Below are 12,723 nucleotides of genomic sequence, written 5' to 3' on the forward strand. Positions count from 1 at the left end.
ATAAGTTCCAACCCTGACGGGGAACAAGTTACTGTTTCTCTCTCATAACCAAGTCTTTAAATGCATATTTTCCGTCATGTTTGTTATTTGCCATCTAACTGCTAATGTAGAAAACAAAATAATTCATTTAGAGGGAGCGAGAGCGGGAGAGGTTTCTGAATATTCAGCACTCCGTTCCCCTCATACTTCTAGCAGACCTCACAGAGACGAAAGCTAAAAAGGCAAGTGGAACTGCCTGGACAGCTATATTGTCGACTGTTTTTTTTTTTTTTTTTTTTTGGTTACATCATGTGACAATTTACACTAAATAACTCAAACGCAGAAACATCATGTGTGGGTCATATCCCGTCCAGAGCCATCTGTAAATATAAGACTACACTTCATTTTGCCAGTTCTGTCGATGATTAGATGTATTTGTGAAGTGGCCAGTGGGACACATTAAAATATGCTTGTTGCACAGACACCAAAGCGAAAGGCATATCTACCTCCTCTTACTTTCTGTACAAGGTCACTGTTTCCATGGCGACAGGCTGATGGCTAGTTTTTCCTCCTTATTTCTTATCTATTTTTTCACTCCTCTCTCTTCATATCTGCAATATCTCTGTTTGAAGACCCCTCGTGACCATTATAGGTCTGACTCCCTCTACCCAACTGCTGTTCTTCACTTTTCAATTCTACCTTCCCCTTTCCTTAAGCCTTCTCCGTTGAAAGACTAAATGAAAAAGCGGAACGTAAACAGACTACAGGAGAGACAATGTTTTGATGGTCTATAAATGATGCATCATCAAAGAGAGTGTGTGTGTTTGTTTTCCTCGAAGAAAAAATGAGACCGAGTGGGGGTCGCTTCAATATCAAAGGCCTCTACCCCCTGTTAGATGTTGGGTAAAGGGAAAGTGAAAAAGTCTCGTGCTGTTTCCTTATCAGCTTTCCTCTGTTAGCCTGCAAATGAACTGCTGATACTGATTAATGAGCTATAACCCATCTTCCCTTATTTTGTTGCAGGTTCCTAGCTGCTTCACTGACTATGTTAGCTCCGTCTGCTTTAGTCTGACAGGGTCACACTACATTACAAAGCAGCCTCATTTGCCTCTTTATCTGTTCTAACAGATGGACTATCAGCGCCTGAGCTTGTGTGACCCTGGGGTGATGGCAAGGTAATGCGACACTGAGTGGACGTAGATCATTACTGGGTTAACAGGGAGGCTACAGACCACAGCCTTATGCTTCCCGTCATTTTCCCAAGCAATATTCTGCCATCGTGCGGCACATGCCGGCAGATAAAGCGAGACAAATGAGACATGGCGAGGGGTGAGGAACGTGCCCGAGCTACGTGACAGCAAGACAAAGAAGCAAGAGGACATAGAGGAGAAAAAAGTGAGGAGAAAGAAGACAGAGGGTAAAACGGCAACATGGAGAAATCATGGAGGTATGAAGAGAGAGGGGGAGGGGAAGGCGGAAAAAAAAAGACAGTCAAGGTAAAGCGTCAAGAGTGTAAAGAAAAAGTAGGAGGAGGAGTAGGAGCAAGACCTTAATCTTAATTAAAGTGAAGGATATATGGCTGTTGTTTAGAAGCCACAGGGGAAATGCACATTTACTCATTTGGCAGCTTTGCTCCTCAGGCACGCTGGCTTCGCTGTGATATCATCCAGAGCTGTGCCATTAAAAGATCTAATTTCGTGTTGAGTGACAGCTAGAATAGCATGGCGAGGAAAAGAAAAAGTCATTATATGTTTTCACGTTTCATAAACTTCCTTCAAATTGGAACTGGTGTGCTGCACTACTAAATAAATGCTTGTAAATACTTGGGCATTGTCCTTCAATAAACCGTGTTATCAGATAAAATGTAAGTAGTGAATGAAGAGCATTGCATTCATTAGAGTTTAAGGCCAATGGAAATAGTAAATGCTGCATTTGATACCTTTCAGTTTCCGTTTTAGCAAACCATTCTTTCCCTTGTGCGGTATTACACAGAGAGATAGAGATAGAGAGAGAGAGAAATAAAGTGAGCTAAAAAGCTATCACAAATTGTTTTTCTTCATTTAGCCACTAGACATATTTTTAATAAATAATCTTTGTTTTTGTAAAGACACTTTTTAAAGTTTCATATGTCGTCCCTTTGCCAAATGCTGACTAATCGCCATAATTGACATCAACTCTGTGAAGTCAATGGCATTCAATTTCTTTTATCTTTGCGTTTTGGTCCATTGTACTCCAAGTGTGTAACGGCTGATGCTGGACATTTAGTCAAATTTAAAATCAGATTTGGGTCTCTTGTACATTGTCTTTTGAGCAAGCTTGAATCAGTAAAGGTTCCTGTGTGGCTGAGCTGTGTATGGTACTGAGCATAGGAGGATGGTGATAAGAGCTCTTGTAGGTGTTGTAGTGGTTGTAGTGCTCCAGAGGGGGCAGTGATAGGTGTCTCTCCATGGCGGCAACACCTGCCAGCTCTTCTTCAACGGTAATGACCTCCATGGAGGAGGCAGGGCCATCGGGATCCTGCTGGTTGTGTTGCTTCCTCATCTTGTAGAAAATAACCAGCAGAACAGCAGCCATGAGTGTGATGGCCACGAAGCAGCCAATGATAATCTTAGTGGTTTTCATCACCTCATCCAGGGATCCCTCTCCCTCCGGATCAAGAACTGGAATGGTGTAAGTCCGCTCTGTGGTCCTTGTGGAAACAGGAGTACCTTTTGTTGTTGAGGAAGACACCCAGCCAAATGGGGGAAGTGGTGTTTGGCTATCCTCCCCCATCATGTCAGTGGTCTCAACTGTGACTGTGGTAAAATAGGTCACCCCACTGCTGTCCAAAGAAGTGACATTAAGCACAGCGGAGGCAGAAATGTTGCCTGCTGTGTTGCTAACCATACAGGTGTAAGTCCCAGTGTCCTGCATTGTGACGCTAGTAAAGTTCAGCGTCCCATCATTGAGGACAGACAAACGCACTTTGTAGGCCCCGTGAGTCACCAGTGAGCCGTTTGGTGTGAGCCAGCTGATGGAGGTCACCGAGCTTGTACGACATTTAAGCTCTGCACCCATGCCTTCGGTCACATTCAAGTCACTGGGTGGCTCCACAATAACAGGGACATCACACTGAAAGTAGCTGTGGTCCAGTTCTCCAATGTAGCGACCTTTCAGCGCTGAGGGAGTATGGCAACGTGCACAGCAGCTGGTATTGGCTGGTACAGTTTCCTTCAGCCACCAGCTGAGCCACAGAATATCACAGTTGCAATTCCAAGGATTGTGATGGAGGTGGACCCGCTCTAAGCGATGTAACGGTGTGAAGAGGTCATGGGGTAAAAATGTAAGATTGTTATGAGCCAGGTTGAGCTCTACCAGTGACTGAAGGTCGTCAAAGGAATTCCTCTCAATAGTTTGAATCTGGGCATGCATCATCCACAGCTTCTGGAGGTTCACTAGCCCTGTAAATGAACTGGGCTTTATAACAGAAAGCTGGTTACCTGACATTTCTAGCTCTTCAAGCCTTACCAAAGGTAAGATATTGGGGATCTCTTTGAGATTGCACATTCCCAGGTTCAGGTAGCGGAGATTGCTCAGGTCCTTAAAAGCCCCGTCAGAAATATAGGAGAGACGTTTGAGCTCACCTAGATCCAGCCTTCGAAGCGAGGGGACCCGGTTGAAGGCATAAGATGGTATACTTTCGATGGGGTTGTTTCTTAGCCACAATTCTTTCAGCTTGGACAAGTACTCGAATGCTCCATTGGGGATTGTCGTGAGCCGATTATCAAAGAGCTCCAAGGTGTTGAGACTGGCCAGCCCATTGAAGGCGCCAATTTCAATGCTGCGGATGTGGTTCTTGCTCAGCTGTAGGATCTCCAGATGGCGCAGATGTTTAAAACTGTCCACCTTGATTACCTGAATGAGGTTATCCTGGAGGTTCAGGTAGCGAGTGTTGGTAGAAATGCCATCTGGAACATCCCTTAGACTGCGGCGCGTGCATATGACTTTGCTGAACTGGTTACTGCATGAGCAGACGGAAGGACAGGTCTGAGCACGAACCAGCCCAGCCACCACCAGGATCTGAAGAGCCAAAAGCAGCACAAAGAGGGGGTTGGATAGTGCCCCCTTCAGCCTACGACCTCTCATTGTCTGGCGCTGGAGGGAAGAGATCATTGTGTTCAGCATTCATAGTTCATCCGCTGTTTGTGTTCTCTGTAACGAGAAGAAGCAAAAAAGAATAACATTAAGTACCAGAAAAAGTAGCCGGCAATACATTGCACATGTTGTTATCATGTATGAAGGCAAACTGAATATCTTTGTATATTTAGACTGTTTGGTCACATGAAACAAATGGCACAAAGGAGGAACTTCAAGCTCTGAGAAATTGTAATAGGCATTTGTTTTTCATTCTTTTTTGGCATTTGGATTGAATTGTTGAATAAATTTATACAGTACATTGTGAAGAGAATAATGAAACAACAAGATCAAGAATTCAAAGCCTAAATTAATTGTCAGTATTACTCATTTGTGTATTAAAACACAAGTATTTTTTTTTTAGCTTAACTCTGGACTGTCCCAGATTTTCAAGCTTCACAGACGCCGACACATCTACACAGGAGACTGAAAATGGAAAATGAGAACTTAGTATCTGCATCCCATCAGAGCCCGACCTGCAAATTTCTTGTAAGCCCCCTTCTCATTGGCATCGTAAGACAGAAATTATTTAATAGAATAAAAAGCCTTAGTCATAAAAATTTCAAAAGAAGTGCAATCCACTGGAGTCATTTTTTTTCAGTGGAAGACAAGTCAGTAACACCGAGGCATTATGCTCAGTGAATATGGCACGGCACTGTCAAACACACTATATAAATGACAGTTAAAATTACTTTCTGTCCAAAACACTACTAAAAAAAAGGTATGTAAAAAAAAAATCAATTTCTTCTTGGTTAAAACTGTGCTATAGGTTATATGATACGCAGCAGGATTCATTTAATTTAATTTTGTTTTTACTCCAAAGCTTGAAAATGATCTATAAGTAAGGCTTTAAAAAAGTGTTACAGAATTACTACTTTTTCCTTATTTAAAGCAGCGTTCCAGCCCTGTTTACATTTTATTATGATCCAATGTATGGCTCAAGAGTGTGAAGAGGTCATTAAATAACTATAGCAAAATTTCTTATATCCAAAATCAAGTGACTAACAAGAAACTCGTTACTCTGCTATCTTTGATTAGATTAAATTGGATTATATTAATCCATTCACCCAACAGATCTACTTTAAGAATATGCCTGAGCATGCTGAAGATAAAAATAGACCACAAGATTCATACACATACAGTACAGCACAGCCTGTACCTCCCACTTTTACACTGCAGTGTGGATGTGATGTTATTGCAACTCTGCCCCTCAAAGATGGTACCCTACAATAAAGTCGTACATGCAGTATAACAAACCTACCCGACATGTGGAGAAAGTATAGGTTTGGCAACATTGTGTCAACCTCTGCTGTTAAGTGATACACACGTCATCCTTCACTGCACTTAATGGGTTCACCAACAGCAAAGCACTCTTGACTTTTGCAAAAAACATTAACCTTGCCTACTGGTTCCTTAGATTTAAGTATTCTCCTTGTCTCTTCCTGGCTCTTCCAAGTGAAGTTATCTGTTAATCATCTCTTTCCATCAACCCACGAGCAAGGAGAAACAAGTATATTATGACAGGTGTTTTCTAAACTGTAAAAAATTGTTAACTGAGGCGGAAATGTTCTCCGGTGAGGATGAGTGGCTGACTTAATCAGTAGCAATGAGTCTACATGTGGCTTGGTTTTGCACCAGCCAGTCTGTCATGATAGCTGTGATGTAGTGAGGCTGTGGAGAGACGTGCCTCTGCTGGGGAATCAGATCGAATAAGGCCTCCCACTGGCAGGAGCTCATTTTGTTCGGCTGGAATTACAACAACCTTGCACTGCCACCTAAGAGAAGAAAATGTCAGACATGGCAAACACACTAATACTGATTATTTGCTGTCAATAAAACATCACAGTTTGCACTTCCACTTGAATGCTTAAAGAAAAGAGCATGTCATTGCCACTCCTGGAGCGATTGTACCTTCACATGCCTTATTCATAAAGCACTTGATCTAAAACCAGTTTTATCAGCACAGGATGTCTCATTCCATGAAGAGATGGGACATATATTGCATAAGGAAAGGAAAACGCTACCAACATCCTTCCTGCCTTTGTTGCTGCAACACTGCATGGATTAATTTCATCTAGGCTCGCTCAACATGTATTCAGACTCACTGAAAGCAGTGGCTGCTTACATCTAAAATCCTGCCAGCAACATAAAAACACACCCACCCTTACTTTACTGCTTCTGCACCAGCCGCCACTGGCATTGTGTGTGACACCACAGTGATTTGCCAAATGCATTTGTTATAATGAGTTTGTTGGAAAAGTGCTAGGGTAACATATGTCTCAATCAAGGTGTACACAGCAAGGAGAGCATTTAAATTACAATGTCAGATGATTAGAGTCTGTCAGTGTTGCACACTTGAAACAACAACATTTTACTCTGACTAGGAAAATGTGTTATCGCAGACATTTCCACACGCTGGAGAAGCAAGCAGATGTCTAGACACTGAATGCTTTCCAGTCAAGAAATTTAGTACTACTTGGAAAAAATAATCTCTTTTGTAGTCTAAATTAGTGAATATGAGAAGAAACATGTTAAAAGTTCTCAGCACAAATCAAACTGACGGGAATCTTTGAGGATGAAATGCAACAAGAAACGTTTCATTACGGATCATTTGCATTTGTTGGCAGCTGTTCCCCTCTGAGTTGTAAGGGGGAACTTTGAATTGTGTTGTGCACATTTGCATTTCCCCTTTTCCACAAAAAATTAAAAAAATAAAAGCTCACATTCATTAAGCGCTGGTGTTGATCTCATGTTTGTCTTAAGATCATCACACTGATTTCCCACAGCTGATTTCACTCTGTGTGTTATTTACACTTTCAGTCTGTCTTTATTAAATGTAATGGTACAATAACTAAAGCCAGCTGAAAGAACAATAAAAAAAACTGTCTTCTATATTATTGCATCATTAACCTACTTCATTAGGGAAGAGTGAGTCAAACCAAAAACGAAGTCACATTGTTCATTAGACAATTACTAATCAGCCATTTGTAGTTGATCTGGTCTATATGAAATTGATAGAGTGGATAAAATATGGAGTGATATGAAATGTGGCAAGTCTCTCATCGTGCTGGATAAAAGAGGCCCGTGGCCACGGACAGGGCTGTCTGATGAACTGAAAATCATCTTCCTAATTCATTCAATGCATTAGTGATTCATTGTATTTGCATACGTTTGTTGCATCTCTTGCTTTTAACATCGTTTGTGCTGCTGTGTAACCTCACAGGCCATGTGGGTCTTAGAAGACCTGACTATAGACAATGTGCCTTGAAGTTAGACATGGACAAAACAAACAGTGTTTGAAAGTCTCAAACAGTTTGAAAGTGCCATATTATTAAAGTGTTATATTAGCATATGCTCTGTATACAACAACCTGCACCCCATAAGCAACATAACACACATCAGTATGCTAAACAAGGATGATATGGATTTAGAAATTTACATTTTCAAAAATATCTTCCACACATTCCAAGGACGAGTAATGATATATCTGTAAAATTTTACTGTTTAAAGTTTTCACGATTTGCACATACAGAAACATTAATTTGATTTGCAAACCTTACTCAAACAGTGATCAAGAGTGGACTGTTAAAACTACAATGACAATACCTACGGTGATTGCTTACTCTACATCAGAGATGGGCAGTAACGCGTTACTTGTAACGCGTTACTGTAATCCGATTACTTTTTTCAAGTAACGAGTAAAGTAAGGGATTACTATTGCAAAAACGGTAATTAGATTACCGTTACTTTCCCGTAGGAACGCTGCGTTACTGCGTTACTAAAACCGTGATTTTCTTGCGAGAATGTCTCATGACAGTGAGGTAAGCGAGTGTGATGTTTGTGACAACAGCTGTGTGCAGATCAACAATGGATACTATATCGAGTGCGGGAGAGAGTATGAGCGTGCAGCGTTTAAAGCGTGGAAGTACTGACCTTATTTTGAGTTTGATTCCGTAAAAAGAGACAAAAACATTAGTGTCCGCTGTGCGTGGGAAGAAAACTTCTTTTTACAGCGAAAAAAACCCCCCTAAACTTCCAAGCAAGCACCGAGTAGCTACGACGTAATGAGAAACTCACAGAGAAACTGCGGTATCCTTCCACTGACCGCTGCGGCACACCTGCACCAGGATAAACCTCCGCCTACCCCACTCCTGCTTTAGAGGTGAAAATAGAGCAAAAGGACCGCTAGTCTTTGACTTTATTTATTTTCTGCTGTGTTTTACTTGCATCTGAAAGAGTTAAAAAATAATAATTATATATATATATATATATATATATATATATATATATATATATATATATATATATATATTATGTGCTGGAATGTGCAGAAAATAGGTTTAAATGTTAAACTAATTTCTTCCAGTCAGAGAATGGTGCATATAATTAAAATTTTGCTTCATGCATAAAGTTAAAAGATTAAAACTAATAAAACAAGTTTTAAAAAGAGACTTTTCCATTTGATTACATTTTGTATGATGGATTATGTAGAAAAAGTAGAATTGGGCTGAAAGATCTATCGCTTTATCACCTATTCAGGTTGTAAATCATGTTTTTAAAAAGTAACTAAGTAACTAAGTAACTAAGTAATTAATTACTTTTGAAAATAAATAATCAGTAAAGTAACGGGATTACTTTTTTGGGGAAGTAATCAGTAATTAATTACTGATTACTTTTTTCAAGTAACTTGACCAACACTGCTCTACATGTATATGAATTATTTGCAGAATTGTAATCTGTTATGATTTATGTTCTTTCTGCAAATTATCTAATAAATTAAACGTGTCAAATTTTCTTCAGTAGTCATCCAAAATATTTTGAATGACTACTGATTAATGAATACTTGATAATTTAAAACAATACTAACATCTAAAACAAGCTGACCACAGCACATTTGGGTCTGGACAATGTTGTTTACTTTCTGTCATAAATAAAACTGTGAACTAAAAAAAGTGATTTTAGCTTAAATAATAATTAAAACAATGACCCATTTGATAAATGACTGGAATACAGTGTGAAATGTGTGCTAATATCCAGTGAGGCATCCAGTGTTGTGCCTGAAGTCTTCTTATGCTGATCAGACATAAACATTAGTGGCCTATACGTATATGTAAACATCCTGAAAATAATTACTTGTTATGTTGAGTTAGTAATTAGATTTTTGCAAGCGTGACTGTGTTTGTGCCACTACATATTGTCAGTAGGAAGACTACTAGACTTTTAAATCCAACATAATAAAACATTTCTCTTTGCTGCAGTGCGTGTGCACGCTGGCATGCATTTTTTGTCCCAGAGGGTATAAGGAGGGGAGGAGGGGGGGGGGCAGCTTTAAAATCTGGCACTGAAGGCCATCATAACCAGCGGCCATCACTGACATGCAGACTGGAAGTGCTTCACTCTCCAGTTTTCGCTTAACCTGAAACAAAGGCAATTCGCCTTCCTCCATTTTGGCCTCGGTGCTCTCAGTGCTGGTGTTAGGGAAATAAATCTACACATGCTGCCGGCTGCTGCTGACTTATCAGTCATATGCTGTTCTTACAAGAGGAATGGAAATGACGGCTGGTTGTGTCTCAGCACTGAAAGAGAAATGTTTTCTTGAACATTTTTCACTCTATTGGTTTGATTTGATCCAATGTATTTTTTGGTATAATGTCTAGCTTCCTTGATGTAGCGATTTTTAAACCTTGGCTCTAGGATATGGCCTCGCTGACGATGTTGCATGTGTTGCTTAGCACCACATCTGTCATTTACTCCACTTGTTTTTAATTGCCTGTATTTGCCTGGCTGGGTCAGTTGTTGACCAAGCGGCTCTTTGTTCTGACTTCCAATCCACTCCTCCCAATACAGTGAAGTCAGAGTCATGAAAACAGAAAAACCACATTTTGATGTTGACTATTTCTTTACACCCTTTATTCTGGATTACCTTCAAGATCATGAGTAAAATGGCCAGAACAGAACAGGGCAGACACACATCTGAGTTAAGCAAAATGTAAATATTTTTGGTGGAATGGGCACGTGATGGAAGAAACCTCCCGGGGAAAAAAAACTGCACTCCACGACGATATGAAGCCACAAAATAACATTTTAAAGTAGGTTTGAGGTAATGTGTTTCTGATTGCATGGGAGATGTAATTCACATCATTCACATTGTGTTAGAAGCCCATTTAGTTGCAGATTTGCTTTAGACATGAAAATTTTTTTGATTTTCTTCCTAGTCTTATGTGGAGATACGAGCACAGGGCGTTAGATGGAATGGCTCTATATAGCCATAGGGTAAAGGATGTTATGACGACTGCAGGAGCACTCTAGACTTATTAAAGTTAAATGTGTTCACACTGACCCCTTTTTCATCCTAAAGCAGCATTGATTGATTGGTTTTGGCCTCTATGGAGAAGAAAAATCAAAACAACCTTGCAAACACATTGACTTAACACACAAAACCCGCGGAATCTATTAACCTATCCATCTACTGACGTTCAAGGTCACGAGGGCACTACAAATATAGTAATTCATTAACGCAGATACAAAGTTGTAGTACGACTGCATAATTATCATTAGTTTTATTTCTCTTTGTTTTTTTTTTTGGTTCATTATCTGAAAGTGTTAAGATTTAGTCTTTATTTGTGTTAATTTGTATACTTTTTATACATATTTTTCACAACCTGTTTTAGTCAACAATAATAACCACAATTATAATAATCCACAATGTTGTTGTACATGTACAGTAACAATAAAGGGCTTTTTTATTCTATTCTATTCTACCCTTGCATAAATGTCACCGGTGTTTTGGTGAATGTAGGTAAAATCTAATCTATAACCATCAAGCTTTGATTGCTCCGTGCACAAAATGGAAACGGACAATAATCTCAGTCGCACAAGAGCAAAAGTGGTACAGCTGACCCTTTGACCCAAAGCTTAACCTCTGCCATCCCTTCAGGGGGAGCGGTGCTCCCAGATGGCATCATATTATTGAAAATCATCACGTATTTTGATGACCAGGCTCATTTTCTCCAGTCTGTGATAGAAGAGATTAAATTAAAAGAACGGCAGAATTGAAACCAATCAAACTGCCATCTGGAATTATAGTTAGACAGACAATCACTGTGGGGACAGAAACATATAGGGACACTTTCCTTTGCCATCAGGCAATGTGTGGTGATATTATTTCTGAAAACAGAACAAAAGAAATTTTTAATTAATCTGTTGTTTCTTGTGAGGAATGTGATAACAGTTATCAGGAAACCAGCCTTTTTTCCCTATAGACTGATGATTGGTGTATGAGTTCAGGTCTGACCACAATTTGTTTGCATTAGCATAATTCACTTTGCAACTGCAGTTCTGAAAGTGCCGTAAAATAACTGATATGATGAGATTTTGTATTGCGTGTCAAATTTACCTGTTATAAAAACAAGAAAACACAAACATTTAAAAAATCTGTCAAAAATGGTTTTAAAATTAAAAATGACTAAACTCCCTGAACTCAGTTCACAGTTTTATATTCAATTTGGAGCCGGTACACTGGGCTCCTCTGAGTACTCAGAAATTAATCAAGTATAACATGCAACCATTAAAACAAAGTTTTCTGTTCAGGAATGCAAGTAAATAACTGTAATTAAGCATCTTAATAATAATAATAATAATTATGTATATATATATATATATATATATATATATATATATATATATATATATATATATATATATTATTAAGATGCTTAATGCTTTTTTGTAAAACAGTAATTGTAATTTTGTGTAATTGCGTTTTAGCGTTCATTGCGTTCATATTATTTTCAGTTGGGCACATCGGTGGATTCATCATTACAGAATCATAAAAAAGGATTTTAATAATAACCAATATTGTTAATTTAGGACAGCTGCGGTATAAACTTAAAACTGGGTGGTGGTCTAATAAATTTGTTACGTTTTGTATAAGAGGAGTTTTGAAATGTAAAACCTCTGTGCATCAAAGTTACACAAAGATTTAAGATAAAAAAGTCTTGCAACTCATTAGATCATCCACAGCAATAATGATAAACATCATTCTAAGCATATGTTATCAATACATGTTTCTAAACAAGAAACAGAAGAAATAGAAATTCTGCATTCATCCAGTTCTCAAAAGCAGCAGGGAGAATTTCACGGTCTGATCCAGGATCACAGACGCACATATTTCAGGATGTCAGTGGGGCAGTTTGAACTTGATGGCAGAGTTGGGACCGCATCTAAAGAGGCAGAGAAATTATTTCAGAGACCCAAATGACCCGGAGCAATATCTAGCTGCGTGTCTGAGGTATTTGTGTCTTCAGTAATGGTGCGTGTTTTGAGCTAAGCGTGCACTTGTTGCCAAATGCAGTGGTATGATTGGTTATATGAGTTTATTTGGAACTGATAAATCTAGCTTGGGCCGAAAAAAATAAATGGCGCAAATTGGTCCAGTGAAATCAGTCAGAGCGAATGACTGCATTGAGAACAGTCCGCGTCCAGTGTGTAAAGGCCTTAAGAAAGATTGCTTCTGTGACTGTTGTTAACTGCAGCAGTTATTCATGTAACCATACTGCCTGTTGTGGGTGT

The 12,723-nt window shown here is 39.2% G+C and overlaps 1 protein-coding gene across 1 annotated transcript in view; it reads right to left on the minus strand.

Moving 5' to 3' along the window:
• Positions 1–255: 255 nt before the first annotated feature.
• The window catches only part of LOC102795379 (leucine-rich repeat-containing protein 4C-like), a 44,591-nt gene continuing 32,123 nt past the window's right edge, over positions 256–12,723 (minus strand). Inside the window, exon 2 of the mRNA XM_006793780.2 lies at positions 256–4,170. Within this exon, the coding sequence (XP_006793843.1) occupies positions 2,257–4,143 (1,887 nt within the window). The 5' untranslated portion in view covers positions 4,144–4,170 and the 3' untranslated portion in view covers positions 256–2,256. The remainder of the gene's footprint in view (positions 4,171–12,723) is intronic.

Source organism: Neolamprologus brichardi, chromosome 1, assembly GCF_056152115.1.
Source record: "Neolamprologus brichardi isolate AB-2024 chromosome 1, ASM5615211v1, whole genome shotgun sequence".
Taxonomy (NCBI): domain Eukaryota; kingdom Metazoa; phylum Chordata; class Actinopteri; order Cichliformes; family Cichlidae; genus Neolamprologus; species Neolamprologus brichardi.